A 27,051-nucleotide genomic window follows, 5' to 3' on the forward strand; every position below is an offset into this window, starting at 1 on the left:
GCCTTCTCATATGAATAAGCAAAGTATCAGGTATCATTGAATTACTGGCATGTGAGACTATAAAACAATGACAATACTAAATATTAAAATACATATTTTTATTTTTTTGTCTAAAGACACATGCACAGAGATAGTATCAGGTGGCAATTCAAAGGTACTGAATGATTAACATCTTAATGTACTGTGGTATATATATATATATATATTATACTCTGAGGTCCTTGAGATAATATAATTGTAATATGGCACATCCAAAAACCATGGTAATGTTCAATATACATACCATATTATATTGTGGAACGTCTTTGTGAAACACAATATACCCGTGACATACTACAAAACATTGATTACAAGGTTTGTTCCCACAAAAGTAGTTTGCAAAAAGTTTCCCTATTCAAATGAACATACTAGTTAATAAATTTTAGTGTGAACATTTCAGGGAGGTCTAGATATTGTACTATGCAAATTACACAGAATGGCACTAATTTGGAGGAGACTTCTCACAGGTTATATTTGAGAATTTGAATCTTACAAATGAAGTCAAGAACATATTTCAACCAAAAAGAAAAATAAGCCTATTTTTAACACTTCTCTACACTTAATCCTCACTACCTTAATTAAAAAATTCACATTGAGAATAATGAGATTTCTGGGGGGAAATGTGCTTAATGGTCATGAAAGTAATATCACAATGCAAAAATATTTGGCTTGATTTTCTTTATGAGAAAAATGTATAAAGAAATTCTGTTGTTCTATAGAGTTTGGGGTCAAATGAGGCTTGGACATGTTTTCATTAGATTGAAGTGCTACAGCATGTCAGTATTCTTAAAAGGTTTTGTTCTTAATGATACATCATGTGAAATGTTTTATTGATGTTGTGAAGCATAATTGTTAGCAATCTGATAAAATACTGAAGTAAAAAATAAAAGATCAATACAAACCTTTGACAAGAGTCCTTATAAATATTATAGAGATTAAAAAAAACAAAACATGGAACATAAGTCAATACTCTCAGCACAGAGTGTTTTCAGTTAGTTTCGAAAAACCATGAAGCCCATAATAGGCCACAGCATCATTGCAATCAATACAAAAAAAAACACTTTTGCATTCACTAGATGAAGCTGTTGTTAGAGTACAATAACTCTTCCAGTTGTCATTGAAAATACCCATCTTTAATGGAAACAATAGCCACAGAGAGAGCATCAGCAGGTGAAATCTGTGCACTCCAAACTCTTAAATGCATGTCCCGAAGTGCTCTCAAAGCACAACCAATATGCTCCACAAAACGTTCTGGTTTTAATCAAAATCAGAGAATTTGTCGTCTTATGCCATCTGAGCTGATAGCACTACTCTGAGGGGCGGAAGATTAAGTGGATACACTGTATTTTGTATATCCTTCCTTAAATTGTGCCAGGGTGGCGTCGGTCGGCACGCCTGTTGGATCAAAGTGTGTACGGCTCACTCTGAACCCCGCCTCGGTGAGATACTGCAGGAATTTATTCAACCTAAGACAAATAGCTCAGTGTCAGATTTGGCTTCAATGACAATTCAAAGACCTGGTCAATTCCAATAAGTTTAAACAATTTATGCAAATTGTCCCAATCAACATCTTTTGGTTCAGATGACAGTGAGTGAGCTTTTTTGGGCGATGCAAAGTGATACGGCAGCTTGTCCGTATCTCTCCCACACCTGGCTCACCACTTGCGGGTGAAGTCTCCATTCTCCATACAGTACATCCGGTCCCGTGTTTATTATGCCCGGGACATGTGTCAAATAGTCAACTATTAATCGCAGAAAATAACATGTTTTTTTTATTTCCCAGCCCTAATTACTAAATAAATATCTACAGTTAAATCACATACTGTATATTACATATAGAAACTGATTAACCAACAAAAGATCATAATTTTTCAGATGTAACAGCCTCTTCAACCTTCTGTAAAGTTTTTATTACCATACCACTAGAGAAAACATGAATGAGCTTTTGATTCACCACCTTCAACTGAATTGAACAATGGGTAGCCAGAAGAGAACTGAAAATGCTGAAATATTGATTTACAGAAAAATCACACACCTTGGTTTGAGAGGGCAGAGCATCCCAGGACAGGGAAAAGCTTGAGTGTGGTGCAGTTAGCCTGACAGATAAGGGTCTTCACCAGAGGCTGGATGTCCTCCATATGGTGCTACACTGCTGCAACCAACATCCGTCTCAAAAAACAAGTGTTAAACAGAGCACCAGCCCTGATGGACAGTAAAGAAACAAAAAAAGAAAGCCAGACAGAGGGAGTTTTAATCATGACTGATGGTTTAATTGAGGAATTCTGCATTTTTCTCGATGCAGTGATATTGTGAACAAAAAACTGCATGAATTTTTTAATCTTACTAAAGTTGCCCAAGTTCTACCACAGTTTTACCTGGCATGCTCCCATGGCACTGGCAGGGCAACTGTCTGTACAGGTTTTCTGTTGATGCAACAAGCAGGAGAGTAATTATTAATGCTTAACCCATTTAAAAGCATTACTTGTCATAAGCATATCTTGTGATTTGGATGCTGGTGTCCCCACCAACTTTTTAAATAGCTTAACCAGCAAGACCATACTGGTTGCCCAGCATAAACCAGCCTGCACAATGGAAATTCATGCTGCTATAAGCTGGCCTTTTCACCTTCAACCATGCTTCCTGGCTTGATGAAACACCCTTTCTTCACACCACTGGCAATGCAAGAGCTGATGCAGTTTCTTAGCAGACTCATCTGCCTGGCAGGGCCCTCTGAGTACACGCACCACCACGAGGACTAAATGCTCAAGGGCAACAGCTAACAGCACCTCAATCCCTTTGTTGCACCGTGCTGCTACTCTGCAAGAACATGAATCAAGGAACAAGTGTATTAAAGACCATTGAAAAAAGCATTTCATCCACATCTGAAAGGTACCCAGACAATTATTGTCCGATTGTGCAGTTTGCAAACTGTCAAGTAAGATAAATAGGTGATCATACCTGGCTACTGAGGCCAACGCCATACGTGCAGCCAGTTCCCTGTAATACTCAGTTCTAATGATCTGGCAGACATAATGTCGAATTGTTACATTCAAGGATTGTCGAATTGTCACTTGGAGTAAAGTGAGCCAGTGTCCGTTGACATCACAGAAACTATGCCCAGATTTCAAACATTCTGAAAAGCAGCGCTCAGATAGTTCACAGATGTTCCAAAGGGGTCCATGTGTCTGAAATGAGAGAATACTGTGAGAACTATTTAGTAGGAACGTTTTGTCCTTTTTTTAATGGACTTGATATGTAATAAGCAAACCTGACTACAAAAGCTTGTATTGAATACCATAATCATCATGTGCAACTTTTTTATTATTATTTCTATTGTCTTGTTAGTACCTCACACAGTACTCTCCCATGGATTGTTGTAAAAGGGACCATTTATTCAGACTCAAATTTTTTACTCATATGCAGAATTGACCAGCACTACCTCAGTTGTTCACTCACAAGTAGTCAAAGGGTCTGAGGTGCATGATGACATTGGCATCCATCTTCACCACCTCCACAGAAGCAATGGGTGAGTCTTTGTCCCCTGTTCCTTCTAGTTGTCGAGGTGTGCAGTTCCCTTCCACTCGGATGTGGTTTAGATGACAATTCTCCTTAATCATCTTCACACAAGCTTCCTTTATGTCATTTACTGTATAGTAACCTTTACAGAGTTATGCAGATGCTTTGCCCACAGAAGACCCATTATACCTACAGATAAATAAATTATGAAAATGTATATAAATATATACACAATATATTTGCATATGATCCTTTTATTATGATTAGATCTGTGCAAAAATGTAAAGATATTTGTTATCATCATTAGTAATCAGTTGTTCTCAGTGTATAGTAGATTTCCTACCAGTGGATCGAAAAGCATCAAGACATTCCAGAGGATTCCTCTCTTCTGCTAGAACCATGATAGAGCAGAATACAAGCTACCTACAATGTCACAAACAGACAATGTCTAATTCTGGTCAATAATTAAAAGGCAAAGTGTTTAATTTCTGCACCACTAGCATCAACAAACAGCATTGCAAAAATAAAGACTTAAAGAAATAAACGTTTCCCAAACACTCCCGCCATCTGCACTAGGTCGATAAACAAATAGTCCTGCCCCAAACTCATGCCATTGGTTGAGCTATGTTGCTGTGTTGGGCTGGCTGGATGCTCATACAAACAGAGCAATGTTTTGAAAGTGCCATAGAGTCACAACGTTTACACATTTTAGGGGAACAAACCTACCTGTTTGTCTTCATTTTGCAGCTGAAGTAGGTGTCTGTCTGGGGTGTGGTGTGGTTAGGCAGGAGCTGGACATTGGTGCCCAACTCTATCATAATCTCATAGGATTGTCCACCTAGGACTGAGATAGGGACATAATAAGAGAGAAAGAATTAGAGGTAATAATTTGCTGGAATTCAGAATAACACATCTTCAGTTAAACAGAGAAACCTGGCCAATATTATGGCTTGCTTAAACGAGTTAAAACTATTATTTTCACAAAAACAATCCTCATATATGACAACGTTGCTGTTCAAGTTCAACATGTATATTATTCCACATCAACAAACTGGCATCCAGTTCAAGCAGTTCTCTTTTAATGACTATTGCCTCTGCAGCCTTGACAACACAAATGCACAATTATTTACTATGTCAGTAAGGCACATCAACACAAGGAAGCATTAAATAATGAGAAAAGGCTCACCGAATTCTTTGAAGGGTACATCTGAGCTGCCTGAATAGCTGGACTCATTCTCACCCTTGTTGATGTGGCGTTTGAGAGGACTTATGTCTTTCTTGAGTCTGGAGATGGGACAAAAAGGCAGACACACTATTTTTTGGTTCTCAAAAATAGTTGATTCCAAATGATTTCCAAAGCTCCTTAAGAATCACGATTATGCGATTCTTAAGAAAAAAGGAAGCCATCACAGATAAAATTGGAAAGATGCAGAGTCTCAGAGATCTAGTCATTTCAGTGATATTCCACTACACATTAGCTCTTCCTTAAAGGGATAGTTCACCCAAAAATGAAAATTCTCTCATCATTCACCTCTTACCCTCTTGCTGTCCCAGATGTGTATGACTTTCTTTCTTTAGCTGAACACAACCAAAGACTTTTTGAAGAAAATCTCAGCTTTGTAGGTCCATAAATCTTATAAAGGGAGCATAAAAGTAATCCACATGACTCCAGTGGTTAAATCCATATCTTCAGAAGTGATATGATAGGTTTGGGTGAGAAACAGTTCAATATTTTAGTCATTTTTTTTAACTATAAATTCTCCTCCCTTCCAGTAGGTGGCGATATGCACAAGAATTTGAATAGCCAAAAACAAAAGAAGAAGAATGTGAAAGTGAATGTGGATATTTATAGTAAAAAAGGACTTAAATATTAATGTGTTTATCACCCAAACCAATCATATTGCTTCTGAAGATATGGATTAAACCACTGTTGTCATATGGATTACTTTTATGCTGCCTTTATGTGCATTTTGTACCTTCAAAGTTCTGGCCACCATTCACTTGCATTGTAAGGACCTACAGAGCTGAGATTTCTTTTCTAAAAATCTTGTTTTCAGCAAAATAAATTAAAGTCACCGATGAGTAAATTATGAGATAATTTGAGTTTTTTGGGTGAACTTTTTGGTCTATTCTGCCATCGTATGGGTAAAACAATTACATCTCAGAGACATGTATGCAAAAAAAAACACTGTTGGAATTTTGAAAGACACCACAAAACCCTGAACATACCTGGGCTGAGCCTTGACTGGATTTGAGTTGTCTACAAGGCAGATGACAAATGCACATCCTTTGGCCTGTGGGAGCATTAGAGGAATCAAAGTTTGCTTATCTCAGTGAATTCTTCACACATATAACATCTGACAGCTTGCTTCACTCAGTCAATATTTTTCAAATGCTTGTTGGGTTAGAAAATTATAGTGACTCTAAATGGACTCTTTTGATTTTACTAAAATTCAAAAAACTTCAAATTCCACATAAACTTTACAGTGCAAGTTCTATAGGTGCCACCGACGTTTATGAATGTAACAGGTCTTAAATTTCTCTTCTGAACACAATGGATTACTCCTGACTGTGGAAATCATTGAACACTGATTTGAATATCTGAATGAGCAATGAATAATTGTTAGCTTTAGATCAGTGTGGTCTACAGGTGGTTTTAATGAAATGCTACAGGTTTCTGTACCTCCATTAAAATCCACAAGCATCTCAAGACATTCCAGTGTGATTTGGATAGACACATGTCTCTCTGTAAGAGACAGACAATAATAATTTCAATTATTTAACCATGTCACACAGGGAGTGTAACATATTTCACAGGTTGTGATTGCTGAAAACGTACCCGTGACAGTGGAAGATGTTTGTCCATTGATGTCCTCTGTTTTCACTGGGATCATGACTGGGCCTCTGTTCACATTGTTCCACAGATTCAGTAAGCATCTTATCAGTATCAGTCCGAGTGTCTGTATATATATATATATATATATATATATATATATATATATATATATATATATATATATATATATATATATATATATATATCAAAATAAAAAAAACTGTAAAACGACACTTAGATTACTCCAAAAACAAGCTCCACCATTCAAATAACTATAAAAAGAAAAATCATTACAAAATATAAATAAATTTTAAAACTATTAAATGTTATTTCATCAAAAAATTATATCATTATATTTCAACATAATTATATATTTTATTGCTAGCTTTCTTTTCCATAAAAATTATGAAGTTTATAAAACCACAAATACATACCATGTATATGATGTTTCCAAGCAGGACGGCCCTGTTGCGGAGCTCCGCGGTAAGACAGTTGCTTCTTATACAGTATATTCATCTAACTGTACTTTCAAACTTATTTTTGAACACATAGAATGCATGGATTAATGCATTTAATGAAAATGCCAGTACTCTGCAGATATGCCCCGAGATACGGAGTCGTTTTTTGAGCATTTACATTACTTAAACCTAGGTCCTGTGGTGGAGCTCCGTGAGGTGGCCTATATTTACTTCAGCAGTTTTTAAGTCGTATTAGAAATATTCTGCATAAAAATACAAAATTTATAAATACATTAAATGTAAAAATTACGCTTTAACCAGTTAATCATTAATAAAACAAATTATATTACCTTTCCTATTGGCGTCCTTCTGGTGAAGTTGCTCTCTACTCTTCCTTGAGCTCCGCCATATTCACAAACTAGCTTACGCAGAAAGAATGCGTATAGAAATACTGCACGCTGAGCCTTGAGGGAACGCACCAATCGTCTTGTCTCAAACTACGCAAAATTAGAGAGCGGAAGTAGTTTTAGTTTTAGCAAGGCAGCTGTAGTGCAAGTGGTGAAGTAGACAGCTTGAGGCCAAGAAGGCTTGATTTGTTTATTATTTTGCTGTCATTAAGTTCTGAACTCAGCAACATTTGTCCCATTTCTGGTAGGTAAAAACCTTTCATCTGTAAATAAAACAAAAACTGAAGAAAATAAATAAAATAAAAACGAATTGTATTCCGTAGTCTTTAATTTCGGGAATTGTACAGTATAATAAGATTTAAGGCAGGACAGGACAGATGTACTGTAAATATGCTGTGGAAATATGTCTGTCACATGCTTTGTTGAATGCCCGAAATCTACTTTTGTCACATTTTAAATGGCGAAATGTCATTTTTGTGCGGTTCATGCTTAACCTTGAGTTGGTATGGAATATTTGTATTTAATCATTCAGTTAATCAATTTTTGATCATTGAATTGATATGTATGCAATATGCAGTTATCTAAAAATGGCAATGTGTAATCAGTGTACTATGAATAACTGCATTATCAATGCTATTCAATATGTTAAATATTTAATCATTATTTTATTGATTTAATACTCTGATTTACTCTGATGCATTTTGAAACTATGGAAAACAGATTAGATTGCAGTCTCTTTCCTTTCTGTAAGGCCTTTCTGTGTCAATGGAAAATGAGTTGATGTGATACAGACAATGAGAGACCTTAGGAAACAGGAGAAGGGATGCATGTGTCAAGTGAATGAGTAGGGAGTTTTAAGGATAAGGAACTTCACCTGTAGTAGTTTGGCTTCCCTGGAAAGGATTACAGCCTCTTTCTGTTTGGTATGACCCAAAATGAGGTGTGCATGTGGATATTGAAAGGACAATTTAATGAGCAGAGCTGGTGCTGTTAACGCCAATGTCGCCAAAAAAGGCATTGAGATGATACAGCAAGTTGGGGCCAAGGGTGACCAGCTGGAAGGGAGATGGCGAAGATGAAACTAGGGAGGCATAAGATGATTTTATTGGATGAAGAGGCCATCACTCAAAGAGAGAAGGTGGAACAGAAACTGTATAAAATGCTGGATTCTGAAATCACACTTCAGATGCTGGCATCTCAGGTTTTGTTGTGTTGCTCAATAAAGCCTAACCTTTGACATCTGGAATCCTGGACTTCAAGAGTTTTCGTACTGAGAGGGAAAGAGACTTCAATATTCCACGACATTGGTTGTTTTGGTGATTTCTCTGTCCCTCCCAAGGATAGGATGGATTTCTGTCTGGGATTTACTGATATGCTGCTCTTGGGGGGAAAATGGTTTACTTTGTATTTAATACTTACTAAAAACACTCCAAAGTAAAAAGTACCACATTCTTGAAAGAAAGAATCTATAAATGAAGCATTATTATTATTATTATCATCATCATCATATTTTAGAGTAAATCCATGTGTTAATGATCAAATCCATGGCTAGATGGCCTTGCTTGTTCTACAAAAAAAGGTTGGAATCATTTATTTTGTCCAAATATCAACCTGGAATTGGTGTTTTTTAACTGTGGTTTTATTAAAATACAACACTATATGTTTGAATTAATAAAAGAGCATTTTCTTCCAAACCTGAAACATAAATACTCTTTAAAATTGGAAACATATTAGCTGTTATGCATGATCACAATCTTCTCACAATCTTTATGTGCTGTCGCAGAGTTTTCAAGATGTCTAGCAAGAAATCAAAGAAGAAGAAACAAAAAAATGAGGGAAGAATCTCATCAAGCTCCTCAAGTGAAGATGAAAGGAAGGTGAGGATCAGTAACATAAAGTTAAAATAAATCTAAAATGAGGGGGTTTTGATCTAGTTAGTCTGAACATATGATTTATGCAAGATCCATTATGTCAGTTTGATCTTATTTTAGTACTGGATATGTAGCCTAAGACCTTTTTATTTCACATGAGCATTACAGTAATTCTCATTTGTAAGTCACTATGGTTAAAAGCATTTGCTAAATAATAAATGTATTAACTGAATTTATTTTAAATTTTTTCTATTTTATTGGTCACAGGAGAGAGACACAAAGAGACTCCGCATCCCAAAAAACAAAAACAAACATCATTGTCGGCATAAAAGGCGAGTATCTCAGGGCATAAAGTATTATAATTTGTTTTTTAATGTTTGTGTCATACATTTTGTATATTGTAAGAAAAACTGACAACTGACAAAATGTCTCTGTCATCTTCACTATGTCGAAGAATTATTTATTTCAGTTACAGGTCAATGATAAATAAGAATGTATGAGATTAAGTAAGAAATGTGATCATTTTGTTCATGTTGATTGAAAATTATATCTCTCACACACACTTAATTTTCTCCTTGCTCTCTGCATCGACTTAACCTCTGATGCCTCTGCCAAGTCTCAACTTATACTTATATTATTTACTTAGTTCATTAGACTTGACGATGTACTATCAGTTTTAGGACTTAGTCCATGAGTATATCTTTAGATTTATTTACTCAATATATAAATCTATAATCAAATGTTTCATTTATGTATTGCATTTATTCAGTATTAATTTTAATTGATTTTATTTAATTTATTAACGTATAAAATTAAAGTTGTTATTCCTTCTAGAAATTTTCTGATTGATTGAAGTTCATTCCATCTGCTGGATCATCTTGCATCACTACTTAATATGTTCTTGTTTTTTTTGTTTTTTTTACAATATACAAATAGTTACACCTATTTTTTACTTTAAGCCCCATAAAAATATAAAAACGAACATATGTTCATCATACTGTAAAAGATGTGTATTCAATTCATTGTCTGTATTAATAGCATTGTATTTATGTATTTTTAAGTTACTTCATAGATTTAGACAAATGAGCATCACCCCATTTGTCAAATTACTACTACATAGTGTGATGATACAAAGCCCTTTTTTATTTTGAATGCTCCCAGGGAAGAACAGTAATCACACCCCCTTTATAGCATACATCAACCTAATGATTCACATTGTCCTAGGAAGGAAACAGCTGCTTAACATACATGCAGATTTGGCAATTACAGAGAAAAGCTCTCCCTGGTACCAGTATAAATTCATGAAGCTTACACATTATCCTTTGTACAGCATTATTGTTATTACGGCAACAGCTAGGCATATTAATAGGACAAAATATGATTGGAAATATCAGATGTATGTGAATATAATAAAATATAAAGAATATACAATAAAAATAATGACAAATGAATATGTAAGAAGAAAACATACTCAAGCTGACGCCCCCAAGCATGCCGCAAGCCTGGGAGTCGGTTTAGACGGGGAGGTGTGGGAAATGTGCCAAGAGATGTTGAATATGTCGGCAATGCTGAAGAAGGTCGTTTCTGACTTGGAGGATCTTGCTGTTATACGTCAATCAATCACTGATTAGTTAACTGGTGTGGTTACAAGAGTGGGGGATGTCGAGAAACATATCGATTACCTGGAGTCATCGGAGAGGGAATTATCTGCTAATCCGCTAGCGACCAAGGTATATTTGGAGCATGTCTGGGAGAATTTGGAGGACATGGAGGACCATAGCCAGCAGAATAACATCTGTATCGTTGGAATTCTTGAGGGAGCAGAGGGACATGATACAGTGCATCTGGAAAGTATTCATAACGCTTCACTTTTTCCACATTTTGTTATGTTACAGCCTTGTTCCAAAATGGATTATATTCATTATTTTCCTCAAAATTCTACAAACAATACCACATTAAAAAAAAAGTCATATGAAAAACAAAAATCACATGTTCATTAGTATTCACAGCCTTTGCATGACACTCAAAATTTAGCTCTGGTGCATCCTGTTTCCACTGATCATCCTTGATGTTTCTACAACTTGATTGGAGTCCACCTGTGGTTAATTCAGTTGATTGGACATGATTTGGAAAGGCTCACACTTGTCATATAAGGTCCCACAGTTAACCGTGCATGTCAGAGCACAAACTGAGCCAAGAAGTCCAAGGAATTGTCTGTAGACCTCCGAGATAGGATTGTATTGAGGCACAGATCTGGGGAAGGGTACAGAAAATTTTTGGAAAGGCCAAACTGCAAAAGCGATCGGGGGAGAAGGGCCTTAGTCAGGGAGGTGACCAAGAACCCGATGGTCACTCTGACCGAGGTCCAGCATTTCTCTGTGGAGAGAGGAGAAACTTCCAGAAGAACAACCATCTCTGCAGCACTCCACCAGTCAGGCCTGTATGGTAGAGTGGCCAGATGGAAGCCCACCTGGTGTTTGCCAAAAGGCACCTGAAGGACCCTCAGAACATGAGAAACAAAATTCTCTGGTTTGATGAAACAAAAATGTAACACTTTTGCCTGAATGGCAAGCGTCCTGTCTGGAGGAAACCAGACACCGCTCATCACCTGGCCAATACCATCCCTACAGTGAAGCATGGTGGTGGCAGCATCATGCTGTGGGGATGTTTTTCAGTGGCTGGTACTGGGAGACTAGTCAGGATCGAGGGAAAGATGAATGCAGCAATGTACAGAGACATCCTTGATGAAAACCTGCTCCAGAGCGCTCTGGACCTCAGACTGGTGCGAAGGTTCATCTTCCAACAGGACAACAACCCCAAGCACACAGCCAAGATAACAAAGGTGTGGTTACGAGACAACTCTGTGAATGTTCTTGAGCTTGTAGCATCATACACAAAAAGACTTGAGGCTGTAATTGGTGCAGGGCTTTTTGATAAATCTTGAAGGGATGTTGCAAGCAGCTGGCACCCCTCATGATATAATATTGGGAGGAGACTTTAATCTTTTGATGGACTCAGTCCTTGATCATAGTAAAGCAAAAGTGTGCAAGCCCCCCAGAGCAACATTGGATGTTTCAAAATCTTGGTCTTACAGATATTTGGAGACTTTTGAACCCATCTGGGAGGGACTATATATTTTTTCATCAGTCCATAAGATTTAAACTAGAATACTTTTTTTTTTTCATTTAAGTCCCACATTTCATCAGTTGTTGCGTGCTCAATTGGAAACATTTTAGATAACACCCTAGTGTGTTTAGAGGTGTTGCCACATATGGAGAAAAATAAATCATATAGTTGGTGCTTTTAATTTATACCTTTTGCAAAATCCTGAATTCCAACAACTGCTAAGGGCTGAAATCAGTGTCTACATGGAGACCAACTGGTCCTCAGCATCCTCTGTGGGCATGGCTTTGGAGGCACTTAAGGCTGTTCTTATGGGTCGGATTATACAGTATGCCTCATTTACCTAAAAATCGAAAGAACAATATCTTGTGGAATTGGAAGGGAATATTAAAAGTGCTGAGGCAAATCTGAACCGCTGAATGTCAACGAATAGCCTCAAGGAATTGACCCGATTGAAATGAAGTTATAATTCTATTATGTCACGGAAGGTGGAGTTTTGGCTATTTAGGGCAAGACAGTCATACTTTGAGTAGGGGACAAAGCAGGGAAAATTCTGGCTAGATATATATTTTCTACCATTCCCTCAGTGAAATCTGCTGGTGGTGAAATATTTACCTTGGCCATGGATTTTAATAATTCCTTTTCTGTATTGATCTTTATAGTTCCATGTCTTTGTTTACTGATGAGGATATTAGAAACTTATTGGAACCATTAGAACTTCCAAAACTGATGACTGGGCAAAACAATTCTCTTGATTCTGAGATAACCTTGGAGGAGCTTGGTGTGGTGGTAATTAAGGCCTTGCCTACAGGCAAAGCTCTAAAAAAACAAGTTTTTTTAGATTATGCTACAGAACTGACTCCACTTTTGCTAGAAGTTAATACAGAATCATTAAAGAATAGAAAGTTAACACCAACCATGACGCAAGCCCTGATCAATCTGATTCTTAAAAAGGACAAAGATCCAAGCGAGTGTTACCGTCCAATTTCCCTGATCCAGCTAGATGTTAAAATATTGTCAAAACATTTGGCTAACTCATTAAGTAAAGTCATGGCATCTCTTATACATACTCTTCTGATAACATTAGATGTTTCATTAATGTCATGTGGGCAGTGGCAAACGATCAGCCTCTGGTCGCTGCCATCTCACTTGAGGATTTTCCAGGGGTGGTGGCAGGAGGTGTGGTGCATAAGCTTCTGCTTTATGCAGATGATATTTTATTATTTGTCTCCAACCCTACTAGATCTATGCCTTGCCTCCACAAAATCAATTCCTTTTCTAAATTCTTAATATACAGAGTGAATTGGACTAAATCCGAAGCTTTGGCTCTGACAGTGTACTTCCTGGGTAATGGCTTTTTAGCCGGGTGCCTTCCAGTGGCCCAAACGGGGCATTAAGTATTTTGGTATTTTAATTCCAGCACATTTGTGTGATTTAGTTAGTTAATTTTGACCCTTTAATAAAAAGGTTTTTGAGCGATGTGGGTAGATGGGCTTCATTACATTTATCTGGGAATTGTATTTCAAAATTCAACTACCTGCTACAATATCTCCCTATAGATGTCTCTCTCTCTTATTTCAAGCAATATGACTTCATACCGAAGTCCTTCATTTGGAATGGTAAACGTCCCAGAATACATTTCAGTAAATTACATTGGCCGATTAACAAATATTTTTGAACATTTTGAGAATTTAGATTTTTTGAACTTTTAGAGAATAGATCTTGAATTTAAGCAGATTTTGACTTTACTGCCCTTGCAGAAGTGTAACCAAGTGAAAAAATACACTTGTATACAAAATACACTTTTATAATTAATATACATTCCTTAAAGCTAGTCTAAATATCTTATATGTTGCTTCTCAAGTAAATGTATCTTCTTTTAAGGATTTTTAGACAATTTTAAATGGAAAACAAGACAAAAACACTTGATAACTATATAATTTTTTTTTGCAGTGAATTTCTTTCCTGAATTAAACTTAAAGTATTTTTACCCTTTAATTCAGTGAATGTGTTTTAGAGGTATTTTTAAAAGATGATTTTGTCCTCTTTATTGTTAATAAGCACGTTTAATACAACCTTTTAAGTCAGGACACAAGCTGAATAATCGGTTAAGAGTTAATGATTAATCATTGCAATAATCGTGAATAGTCGAATAATCGTTCTAGTAACCATTAGATTAATCGATTATCAAAATAATCGTTAGTTGCAGCCCTAGCAGGATGTAACTTCTGCCTAAGCACAGGCAACCATCTTTAATAATGACATAACATGCAGATGCAAAATGTTCTGTTACACAGCCATACAAATAATAATTATTTAGAATTAGTTAGCTGTCAACTTTGAGATGATTAAAAAAAAAATGCTTTTTATGTTTTGATATCTGTTGCATTATCACAAATAGTCTTTGAGAAGGTTATCAACTGTTCAGTAAAACTTACTGAAGAATTTACACTTACCTCTTTCGCATTGTTTCAGTTCTGAGAAAGATGAAGCTAAAGGAAGGAGGGTCAACGACTCGCAATCAACAAGAAAAGACAGTCCCAAGAAAGGAAGACGGGAAAAAACAGATGTGGAAAAAAGAAAGAGCAAGGACAGAAGGTCCCCAGAAGGCAAAGCAACTTCGAATTCCTGGACAGTTTTTAATTTGCCTTTCACACAGGAAAAAGAGAAGGTGATTGCCAAAAGGAAGCATGAAAATGCAAGCCCCCATGTTTCAGGGAGAAGCTCCAGTAGACACGCTGCCACAAATCAGACTTCTTCAAAAGAGCTGAAGGAGCAGAGACCGAAGCTGGTGTCGAGGAGATCTGCATCAGATGAGGCCAGACAGAAACCTGCACGGGATGATTCTTCCCCTGAGGAGCTCCAAGAGAAAAGGAGGATGGTAATGAAGAGGTCATTATCACCAGAATTTCATTCTGAAGCCAAGCGAAGGGACATCAAATACATGACCAGCAGTAATTTAGCACATACAGACTCTCAATCTGATGTTCTGAAGGAAATGAGGAAGAAGTTGGTTGGCAGGAGGTCCAACGAGATCGACCAAACTGTCAGTGCTAAGATAAAAAATAGTTCTCATGGTAAAACGGTGAATGACCACTGCAAAAAGGCTTTGCCAGTATTAAAATATGTGGACTCTGGTGCTAAACTGAAATTGCCTAAGGATATTTCACAGAAGCACCAAGACTGTACTAAATACCATGTACAATCAAAAAAAGCACCTGCTACAATTTTAAAAGAAGAAAATACATCCTCTTGTCCCATGCCAAAAGTCAGTTTCAAGATTACGAAGAAGGCCAGTGCTATTAAAGCTCAGACAAAAAAAAATATTTGGAATATGAATTTGGATTCATCCGATAGCAGGAATCGGTGTAACAGTCAGTCATCTCTCCCTGATTCTGTTGCGGCAGATTCTCCATCTTCATTGCTCATGTCACACCAGCAAAGACAAAGGCCTCAGAATATTTCTGCTCAGACCTCCAATAAACAATCTTCTTTTTGTTCGTCACAATCTTTATATTTATCTCAAGTTCAACAGCTGCAGACTGATAAAACAGAGGCCACGACACCAAGCAAAACACCCTGCAAGGCAGATCATGTAAGTGTGTCATGATGTGCTAGACCAACGTTATATGGTCAACACTTTAATTAATTTCTCATGTTGTTCATGACTGATGCCGTTACATCCTTTTGTGTACTATTTTGGTCTATGTTCTATGCTTTCTCTGTGTCAGTGTTTCTCCAGTGAGTGGGTCTTTCTCAAGTCCCTGAATTTTTAAATTGACCGCTCACCTTTCAGTGGTGATTGGCTAATCCTGATGGTGCCCATTTAAAAATGGTTCTTCTGCCTGTATGATGTGAGCTGTGGTTCCAGACCGGTTGCATTCCTCCACACTCCTCTAGCTGGCTGACCAACATTACGCTTGCTTTATTCCCTGATACAGTTGGAGTCAGAAGTTTACATACAGATTTAGATTGAAGTCATTAAAACTCACAGATTTAATATTAGCAAACTATAGTTTTGGCAAGTCTTTTAGGGCATCTTTTTTGTGCATGACACAATACATTTTTCCAGCAATTGTTTACAGACAGACTTTTAATTGACTATAACACTATTCCAGTGGGTCAGAAGTTTACATACACCAAGTTAACTGTGCCTTTAAGCAGCTTGGAAAATTCTAGGAAATTATGTCAAGCCTTTAGACAATTAGCCAATTAGCTTCTGATATGCGGTGCGCTGAATTGGAGGTGTACCTGTGGATGTATTTTAAGGCCTACCTTCAAACTCAGTGACTCATTGCTTGACATCATGGGAAAATCAAAAGAAATCAGCCAAGATCTCAGAGTGTGGACCTCCACAATTCTGGTTCATCCTTGGGAGCAATTTCCAAATGCCTGAAGGTACCACGTTCATCTGTACAAACAATATTACGCAAGTATAAACACCATGGGACCACGCAGCCATCATACCGTTCAGGAAGGAGACGCATTCTGCCTCGTAGAGATGAATGTAGTTTGGTGCGAAAAGGGTAAATCAATCCCAGAACAACAGCAAAAGATCATGTAAAGATGCTGGAGGAAACAAGTAGACAAGTATCTATATCCACAGTGAAACGATTCCTATATTGACATAGCCTGAAATGCTGCTAAGGAAGGAAGAAGCCACTGCTCCAAAACCACCACAAAAAAGCCAGACTTTTTTTGTTAGACAGTTTGTAAGTGCACATGGGGACAAAGATCTTATTTTTTGGAGAAATGTCCTATGGTCTAATGAAGCAAAAATGGAACTGTCGTTATGACCATAATGACCATTGTTATGTTTGGAGAAAATAGGGTGAGGCTTGCAAGCTGAAGAACACCATCCAATCTGTGACGCATGGGGGTGGCTGCATCATATTGTAGGGGTGCTTTGCTGCAGGAGGGACTGGTGCACTTTACAAAATAGATGGAAATCATGAGGAAGGAAAATTATGTGGATATAATTGAAGCAACACCAGCAGACATCAGCCAGGAAGTTAAAGCTCAATTGCAAATGGGTCTTCCAAATAGATAATGACCCAAACATACCTACAAAGTTGTGGCAAAATGGCTTAAGTACAACAAATTCAAGGTATTGGAGTGACCATCTTAAAGCCCTGACCTCAATCCGATAGAAAATTTGTCTACAAACCTGACTCAGTTACAACAGTTCTGTCTGGAGGAATGGTCCAAAATTCCATCAACATATTGTGAGAAGCTTGTGGAGGGCTACCCAAAACGCTTGACCAAAATTAAACCATTTAAAGGCAATGATACCAAATACTAACAAAGTGTAAGTAAACTTCTGACACTGGCAATGTGATGAAAGAAATAAAAGCTGAAATAAATAATGCTCGCTACTATTATTCTGGCATTTCACATTCTTAAAATAAAGTAGTGATCCTAACTGACCTAAGACAGGGAATGTTTTCTATGATTATATATCAGGAATTGTGAAAAACTGTATGTGAGGTGTATGTAAACTGACTTCAACTTTAAATCTAACTTACAGTGATTGTGGGGAATGTGGGGGTGATCTGACCTTTGGTCAATATCTTTTCCTAGATAGTATTTATTTTTTTAAATTTGGGCCTAGGTCACCCTGAAATCAGAATATCATAAAATCATATATAAGCAGTAAAGAATTAGCCAAAACCTGTTTTGTTGGTCTCCCAGCCTGGTCAGACTGGTCTGTTGGCTGGTTTTAGAGGGGTTTGGAGCACTTTTCAGCTTGGCAACCAGCAGATTACCTTGACATGCTTGCCACCAGTGTAGACCAGGAAACCAGCTTAGGCTGGTTTAAACTTTTTTTTTTCTTCAGCTGGGATGTCCTACACTTAAAGGATGTAGCAAAATGGGGGGTTGTGCCTTTATTATTTTTTATTTCTTCCTGCTGAGGGTCCAAATCAGCATTGGCCAAGCATGAGTAAAATGGGCTTAGCCAAGTAATTAAAGTGGAGTTACTGGCCAGATGAACTGCAGCATAATACAAGGTTTAAGTCAAAGTGTAAGAATATTAGTCTGACCCTCGCTGATGCAAGAGATGCAAACGGGACATAGACGTATAGAAAAATATCGACTTGCAAATTTTCTAATGACTTTTATCTCCGTTGAAATTGTACCGTAAGAAGTTTATCCAGGACTCCTAAATGCAACCGGGTTTATTCACTCCAGAACTCCATGTGGTGACACATAGGCCTAGTAGGAATATTCTTCACAGTAAGCCACCTAAATGAATATATTATTAGAGACGAAATCATGAAGTTGTTTTCACAAAGTTTTTCACCAAGAGATGGAGACTGGCTCATCTCATACAGTATATGATGCTGTGAGTGACACAATGACCTGCATAATGTAAGGAAAAAATAACCTCAATGTAATGAAGACAACATTTATTTTTAAAAATAAATATTGTAAAATACAGTATCATGGTGAGATATATTTATGACCTCAATTCATTCTCAGGTCCACATCCACACTAATACATTTTTGTCTGAAAATGCATTGCTTTTGCTACATTTACGCATCCACACCATTTTTCTAGCCATTTTTCTTCACCTAAAAACTGAAATGCTTTCTATAATATACTTTATATAATATAGTTTATTTTCTATAATATAGTTTTATGCATACTTTGGGAAATGATGATGTAAGGAAACTGAAAAAGGAGTTTTCAAACTTAGTGTGGCTGTGGTCTGAATTTCTTTAACAGTTCTTTTGTACCATTTCAGATAACTCCTCTGAAAGAAGCAGAGACGTTTGACAGTGACCATGAGGTTAGCATTATGCCTCAGCTTTTAGAATGTAATCTTGTGTGTATCTTGTTTTTATATTTCTCATTCTGTTTCATTGACTGTTTAGATGCAGCTGGTCGAGGAGCTGTATCTGGCACGCTCAGAGAGGCTTCTAGAGGTTAACTTGGTGGAGAGCTGTGGAGAACTCACCTGCATGGACATAGACCCACCAGAAGAGGGTGCCAGCATGACGTTTGGTAATGTCACCTTAAAAAAAAAAAAAAGAAAAAAGGAAGGACTAAATGTGCTGTATTGTGTCTTTGTGTGTGATTTCAATGTGATTTTCTTTCTAATTCTGCACAGTTGAAGAACAACATAAACAGGACCTCCTTATCGTCCTGGATACCAATGTGCTCCTCAGCCACCTGGACTTTGTGAAGAAGATAAGGTCACATGGTCTTGGTGGTAAGATGAGAAGGAAAGAATACTCTAGCCTTAAAGGGATAGTTCACCCAAAAATAAAATAATCTCTCATCATTTACTCTCCCTCATGAGAATTTATGTAAAAAAAGGACTTAAATATTGTTCTGTTTCTTACCCACACCTATCATATCATATAATTTTTGGTGAATTATCCTCTATCCATCCCCTTATTACCTATACAAATATAACGTTTATAGTTTTTGATTCACTCTTTTACTTTTGAACATTTTGAAAAATGTCCCCTTCATCTTCATTCCAGCACTGGGGTTTCCCACTTTGTTGATTCCATGGGTGGTTCTGCAGGAGTTGGACTCTCTGAAGAGTGGTAGACTCTCCAGTAAGGTGGAAGACAAAGCCAGGCCAGCTGTCCACTACATTTACTGCTGCTTGAAAAATCAAGAGCCTCGACTCATGGGCCAGTCAATGCAGCTGGCCTCCCAAGCTGTCTGTGAGTGAACCTGCTCTTATCCTGAGATGCATCAGTAATTTCAACTGCTGTTTGCTTACTTTTCAGGATATTTTAATTGAAACAATCTGGTAATCTGGCATACTATATAATATAGCATGTGAATTTGTGTTCAGTCTCTTTGCCTTGTCCCTTCTCTACCTTAGGTGAGCCTGGTGTTGTGAATAATGATGACAGAGTGTTGCAGTGCTGTTTGCAGTACCAGGCTATGTACCCAGAGGGAGCGCTTGTTCTTTGCACGTATGTAGCGTAATGGAGTATGTACACTCCATTCTTCTGTTTGACCTCTAGGCGTGTCTGCGCTATGTTAAGGACATTACCATCTTTTTTCAATCTGTCTTGTCATTTTAGATTGCTAATAAATTGCAAGATGACCATATGGTTTACATTTATGAATGAATATCATGTGATTTAGTGATTATGTTTCAGCCATTAGTGTCACCCTGAAGAATGTTCATTTTGAAAGTAGAGGACAAAACTTCCTAATGCTCATATAAATTCTCTCTTTGTCTTTTGTCTCTCTGTAGTAATGACAAGAACTTGTGCAGCAAGGCTCTGTTTAGTGGGGTTAAGGCCTTGAATAAGGCAGACTTGGAGGTGGAGGGAACCAGACCTACAATTGTAAAGAACACTCATGCTCACCCCATTGTGCTTCCCTCTGCTGGACCGGTATCAAAAGGTCTGCTACGGATACCTGCATCCAAAAGCACTGGCTCAAAATGTTTTTGGTTCATTAAAGGGGTATTTCACCCAGAAATGAAAACTGTGGCATCATTTACTCACCATCATGTTGTTCCCAACCTACATGACTTTCTTCTGTGGAACACAAAAGATGTAAGATGTCACTTTCATTCATCTCTTTTCCATACAATGGAAGTGAATGGTGACTGAGGTTGTAATTTTGAATAGCATCTTTTGTGTTCTATGGAAGAAAGAAAGCTGTATGGGTTTTGAACAACATGAGGGTGAGTAAATTATGACATAATTCTCATTTTTGGTTGAACTATCCTTTTGAAAACCATTTTATATTTTTCAAAATGTTGTTTTTACTAACGCCTGAGTTTAAATTGTTGCCATATTCCACTCCCTTGGTGAATGAAGCAGAGAAAGAAGGAAGACAGGAGAGAATGAACAGTGCAGTGGAAAAAAGAGTGCTTAGTGAGTGTGTGTCTGCACTGGAGTCCTGCCTCCAGGGGGTGCTGTCTCAGGTGCTGGAGGAGGAGATGAAGGCTGCCTTTGGAGACCTGTGGTTAGAGGTACCACTGCACTCTCCTCACCCATTGATAGCTAATTTATCTATACATTTCATATTACGTTTATATAAAGTCACAGAAGAGCAGGGGCTGGATACTTAACTACCATTATCCTCTTAATTTGTAAAAGGAAAAGGTTACAAATATTTTGTATTCCCGAATAAACTTCTTAAGAATGTTCTTATCTTTTTTCTTAAGATTGTTCTTAAGAAAAAACTTAAGCATTCAATTTCTCAAAAATGTCTTTTTCATAAATATCGTCGTAAATAACATCTTAAAGTTAGGATAACCTCAAAGTTGTCTTCAATTCTGAAAGGTAAGATGTTTAATGAATTTACTGGGTTTTTCATGTTGAGTCAAGTCGTAATGGGCTGTTTACTTCTAAATGTTCATTTTGACCCAAACATTTTTTGACTGTTTTGTGTTTAATTATATTTTTATTTTCAGCTTGTAAACCATGTAAATGTTATCACCAAATTCAAACAATAAATGTTGTTTTGAAGCTTCTTAATGTGATGACCAATCATGCTTATTCAAACGGATGTGCTACATATAATGCTCTCTCTCTGCAATATTTAGAGTTCATAGAAACATAATAATTGTAACATTAGAAAGCTTAGACTTTCTTTTTCACACCCCATCCACATCCCTATTGGAGTTGGTCACAGCGGAGACAGCCTCTGCCACCCTTTCCCATTTACCCACCTATTAATTTCCGACGTGATATTATTATCAAGAACATTTTCCTTGAAGTAATTTCCTCAAAAAGAACATCCAGCTCTTATCTCCTGAAGTTTATGATTCTTTTCTTTTCCTTTAAAAGTTATCATGTGGTTAACAGAAAGTATATCCTCCTATGACGGTTAATGTCGTTAAACTAACACTCACGCACTTTACATTCAAAACAATTATTGCGAGGTGCTTGCTACTTAAAAACAAAAAAGGTTAATAGATACATTTATCATTACAATTTACCAGTGTTGAAGTATTGAATTTGTTGTAGGCTATTAGACAAGGCAACTCCATTAGCAAGCTGATCAGACAATTTCAAAGCCTGTCTTTTTATTCTTAAGAAATAAATTAAGAAAATGAACTTAAGAAAATATTTCTTAATAATTTTTCAAGTAATGCACTTAAGAATGTTCTTACAAATTTCTTATAATTTATCCTAAGAACTTTCTTAATTTCTTTCTTAAAAACATATTTGTCAATCCGGCCCCTGATCTCTATTCATTTATATACATCAGTCAGCTCTCTCTGAATGGCCTCAGATGAATTAGAAATCATCCACAAATCTTATAACTGAGGTGTGATTTGAGTATAGACTATAGATTTTCTTTTAAATTCCCAACTTCTGTGTTCCATGCTCTGCGGCCTGTCTGTTTGTGTTTGCAGATAGTGTATGTGAAACCTCCTTGGAGTCTGGATGGTATACTCCAGTGTTTTAAGAAGCACTGGATTGCTGTATTTGGAAACATTATAAAGAGGAACCTGCTCAGCTGCGTGAAGTCATTGAGTGACTCTCTCTGTTCAGGTACATACAGTACGTCTGACAGCTTTAGTGTTATGCGTCATATACTCAAAAGTTTGAATACATTTACTTTGAATCATTTAGTAGACATTTTTATCCATAAAAAACATGTGAAAATAGAATTCTATGCCACTATAAATTAGAATGATATTCTAGTCTGCTTTAGAATTTTGTTTTAGAATTCTATTATTTCTGGAATTATACTTAATGCCGTGTTAGAATTTGGATTATTTTAGAATTCCGTACTATTCTATAATTATATACTTAATTAGATTCTCATCTGTTCTGTATTAGAATTATATATGTTTGGTTAAAATTCAATTACATCCTAGAATTCTGTTCAGATTTTTATTCTAAATTAAAATGTGTTTTCTTTTATTCATCTCTATTCTATTGTGTGACACTTTGCATCCTCAAATTAAATGTTTAAAGCTAAAGTATGTAATTTCTGCTAAACTAGCACCACCGAATGGAATTGCAAAAATAAACAATGTAATGCCTGCTGTTGATCAACCAGTTGGGTAGTTGGGGTCTAAGCGGGCTCTCAAAACAAACACAGGAATTATTATAGTGCCACAGAGATAATGTTTACAGTTTTCAAGAACATGAATCTTTTAATGGCTTATTTATAGTTGTCTCTGAATATTAAGCTGGTGTAGAAGTATTTTAACACTGAAAATGTTACATCAGCTAAATATGTATTTATTAAGTTTTTCACATAAGGCTAATCTTTTTGTGAGAAAGGACAAAACTGATATTTTAAATGCTGCCTGGGCCCCCTGCTGGCTGCTTGTATGTCCTTCAACTGCTCATTATGTCATTATGCTGTATGTTCCTCACTAAACACCAGTATCATTGGTGTTTGAGTGTGTATGTGCACGTGTGAGGATGTGGTTTTGATCATACACACACTGTTCTTGTTTTGTGTTGTGTTTGTGTGTGTGTGCAGAGTTATGAGTTTGACTGCATTCTGTCAATCATTGCTGCAGGATTATGACTGTGCCTTTCTTCTGTGCTGCCTTTTGGCTGTAAGCCCAGCTCGACAGAGGCAGGAATGGGGTGTACTTTAAGAGTCTGTGCAATAGTGGAGGGTGGAAAAGTACCAGGGGCCCCCTGTTCATGCCTAAATGTGATTTACTGCACTTTGTGGTTTGTCTAGGTTGAAGGGAGTGCCTGTCACTGATTTTTAGTGTGTGTGCATTTTTTTGTTCAAGTTTCTCAGTGTGGGTTTGCGGTGAGTGGCCTAGAGGTGATGACCTTTAGAAACTAGTCTGAACTGGAAAATGGACACTATGTCTCATTCTGTTTCTTTCTCCCACTTAGAGTTGTTAACACATTTGTGAACGTTTGTTTGCTTCCCACATCTATTTTACAATTATATTATATTCAACTTTAGATACTGTTCTATTCTAGAATTATATTATATTCTACATCACATAATAGTTCACCTAAAAATTTAATGATGTCATAATTTACTCACGTTCGTGTTTTTCTAAACCTAGAAGAGTTTCTTCTTTCAGGGGAACACAAAACAACAAACTAGGCAGTATGCTAGTCTCAGTCCATGTTTGCTTTTATTGCGTCTTTTTTCCGGATAATGAAATTGAATGATGACTGAGGCTGTCATGCCTAACATCTCCATTTGTGTTCCATGAAAGAAAGAAAGTCATATAGGTTTGTAAAAACAAGAGGGTGAGAAAATCTGGGTGACCTATCCCTTGAAGAATTAATTTCTATTGTGAAAAATGAACTTGTTTAATATTCTCTTCTCGGTATGTCTTTCTATAGACAGGTCAATAGAGCACATATCTGTTCTCAATGCTATAAGAAAGGCTGCAGAGCTGTTGTTGGCACTGGCTGGCAGATCCAGGTACAGCGTTAATGTGGATCAGGCTCTCTCCACCCTTCATGTTCTACAGCAGAGACTACAGGTCAGTCTCAACACGTTAACAGTGGATGATTGTGTAAGTGCTATTACTCATGAATTGTGTGATGACAGATGACCGTTTGTGTGTGTGTGTGTGTGTGTGTGTGTGTGTGTGTGTGTGTGTGTGTGTGTGTGTGTGTGTGTTCCAACAGTTTCCGCAGGCTTCAATAGAGGGTGAGGACAGTGAAGACACTCTAATGGCAGAGATAGAGGAGGGTGTAGCTCCGTCCTCTCAGATGTTGCATCAAGAAGTTTGGGCAATGTTTGAATTCATCTGGAACAATGTGTGTCAGATAAGGTGAGAGATGGAATGGGAAAGAGAGTATTAGAGTATGAGTAGTAACTACTGTATATGTTTCTCAAAATAAAATAATATCTTTCAAACTTTTGTTACTATAATAAGTAAATAACAGGAACATGCTTTAACCTTTATATTCAAAACACTTTAACTAGGCATTGTCTGTTAACAACTTGATAAACAATAACAATTTATGAATAAAACAAATTATGTTTTGTTTTGTGTGTCTGTTACAGATATGTATCTAACTCTAACTACAATATTGTCAAGAATTATTGATTTAATTAATAAGTTGCAATAAATGAATAAATATCCTGTAAACTTTTTAACAGGATAATTTGTGTAAATTTAGTGAATATCTTTTTCTTGTCATATTTTCTTTTATTTAGTACTGCCCTTCAGAAGTTATTTAAGAGATAATTACATATATCCCACAAAACAAAATAATAACAATTAACACAAAATCATCCTGTTCAAAAGTTTACATCCTCTTGGTTGTTAATTACCCTTTTTGAGCCTTTTCTAATTCTTGTGTATGAGTTCCTCAGTTGTTCTAGCTGGATGTCAACATCATATAACTACTGCTGGGAAGAGCTCAAATGTGCAGAATATAATAACTAAAGAATGAGCAATACCTGGAGATTTTCTTAAGAACAGTGGGCAGCATCACTGCTTAGGACAAAGCAGGGACTGATGCAAAACAATCACAAAAGACAATCAGTCATTGATCATCGAGGAATCAACACACACAAACCGTATTAAGAACCAAGAGGATGTAAACTTTTAAACAGGATCAATTGTATACATTTAGTTGTTTTGTTTTGTGAAATATATTTAAATATCTGTTGTGTCAAATAGCTTCATCAGCTTCGTACTAAACAATATATATATTTTGTTTTTAATAATATATTTTTTTAAATTGTAAATATCTTGCAAACTTATGCACTTAACCATATACAAACATTATATTGTAAGTTTATAGCAAAATATTCAGATATATACAAGTAGTTAAGATTACATTATGTAATTGGAGTGGGCGGTCAATACTGAGCATCGTTTGTCGCACTTTGTTGGCCACGATTCCCTTTTTGGTGGATCTTTCTCTGCTGGATCACGGGTAGTGTAGTTATTCAGCATAAATGTGTATATTCAACATAAAAGTTGAAATAATGCAGGCTGATGGCTTTAACAGAAGAATATACCATTGAATATCAACCTCGGAGCTCACGGTATGTCTGTCTTTAAAAGTTTAGAAGTTATCATTTAATTAATTCCACTATGGAAAAAATCAGTGCTTCGGGAAACAGACTGCTGTGTAATTAATGTTGGTATTTATTAACATGCTTTGTTAAAATATTAACTTTTAAATTAAACGCTGAAGGACAAGTCATGTATCCATAACATGTCTTGTTTTTTTAGAGTGCTCATCTCAAATCAGGTGTATACTGTCCACTGAGCTCTTACTGTCAACAACAAAACAGTTCCAGAAACTGCTGCTATACTGAGACACAAAAAGAAAGTGTTGTGATCTTTTTCTGACTGTTTCCTTTTCTCAGTTCGGGTCTGTTCTCAGCATTACACTACAATCCAGGAACCACCGAACCCAGCCTGCCGCCCACCTCACCACTACCTCAAGAAGCCCTCTCCTGCCTGCAGAGGCTCTCCACTGCAATCAAACGGCTACTGGAGGATCTTCAGAGGTGCACACACACTAATAAAATCATACAGAACCGTGCAGTCTCAGCAGAGTCTATTAAAATTCCAGTCATGTGCCTCCTAACGGCATTGGCTCAGTTTGTGTCCTTAGTCACCAGAGTATGCAGAGGACATAGGTAGGTGGGTATTTATTTGGGAAGGAAATCGTAAAGAATTTAATGATTCTGGTTTTGATTCCAATTGCTCTTCTGGTTTTGTTTCCTTAGCAACTCCATTAACAATTATTTAGTTGTTTTGATAAACAAATATGTGGATATAAGTATTCTAAATATAATTTACTGCCCATAGCTCTCTGCTGCCAAATAATGAGATCATATCAGATTTCAAAAGAACAGATATAAGGAATCAATAATAATGTGTTTTTGAATGCGGAACAGA

At 36.7% G+C, this 27,051-nt stretch overlaps 1 protein-coding gene and 1 pseudogene across 2 annotated transcripts in view; one reads left to right on the plus strand and one right to left on the minus strand.

The window, feature by feature from the left end:
* Positions 1 to 117: 117 nt before the first annotated feature.
* Positions 118 to 6,449, minus strand: LOC127622472 (TRMT1-like protein; annotated as a pseudogene).
* Positions 6,450 to 7,388: 939 nt separating this feature from the next.
* Positions 7,389 to 27,051, plus strand: part of LOC127622408 (transcriptional protein SWT1-like) — a 37,285-nt gene continuing 17,622 nt past the window's right edge. The window contains exons 1-15 of one of the 2 annotated variants that reach the window (XM_052096512.1): positions 7,389 to 7,500; positions 9,040 to 9,133; positions 9,395 to 9,459; positions 14,726 to 15,845; positions 18,997 to 19,041; positions 19,127 to 19,256; positions 19,363 to 19,464; positions 19,742 to 19,930; positions 20,095 to 20,188; positions 20,476 to 20,627; positions 21,050 to 21,204; positions 22,597 to 22,735; positions 24,521 to 24,663; positions 24,812 to 24,957; positions 26,514 to 26,657. In XM_052096512.1, the coding sequence (XP_051952472.1) occupies positions 9,050 to 9,133; positions 9,395 to 9,459; positions 14,726 to 15,845; positions 18,997 to 19,041; positions 19,127 to 19,256; positions 19,363 to 19,464; positions 19,742 to 19,930; positions 20,095 to 20,188; positions 20,476 to 20,627; positions 21,050 to 21,204; positions 22,597 to 22,735; positions 24,521 to 24,663; positions 24,812 to 24,957; positions 26,514 to 26,657 (2,708 nt within the window). In that variant the 5' untranslated portion in view covers positions 7,389 to 7,500; positions 9,040 to 9,049. The remainder of the gene's footprint in view (positions 7,501 to 9,039; positions 9,134 to 9,394; positions 9,460 to 14,725; positions 15,846 to 18,996; positions 19,042 to 19,126; positions 19,257 to 19,362; positions 19,465 to 19,741; positions 19,931 to 20,094; positions 20,189 to 20,475; positions 20,628 to 21,049; positions 21,205 to 22,596; positions 22,736 to 24,520; positions 24,664 to 24,811; positions 24,958 to 26,513; positions 26,658 to 27,051) is intronic. The other variant, XM_052096513.1, reaches the window with a different exon arrangement.

The sequence above is a fragment of the Xyrauchen texanus genome, chromosome 28 (genome assembly GCF_025860055.1).
Source record: "Xyrauchen texanus isolate HMW12.3.18 chromosome 28, RBS_HiC_50CHRs, whole genome shotgun sequence".
Lineage (NCBI taxonomy): Eukaryota > Metazoa > Chordata > Actinopteri > Cypriniformes > Catostomidae > Xyrauchen > Xyrauchen texanus.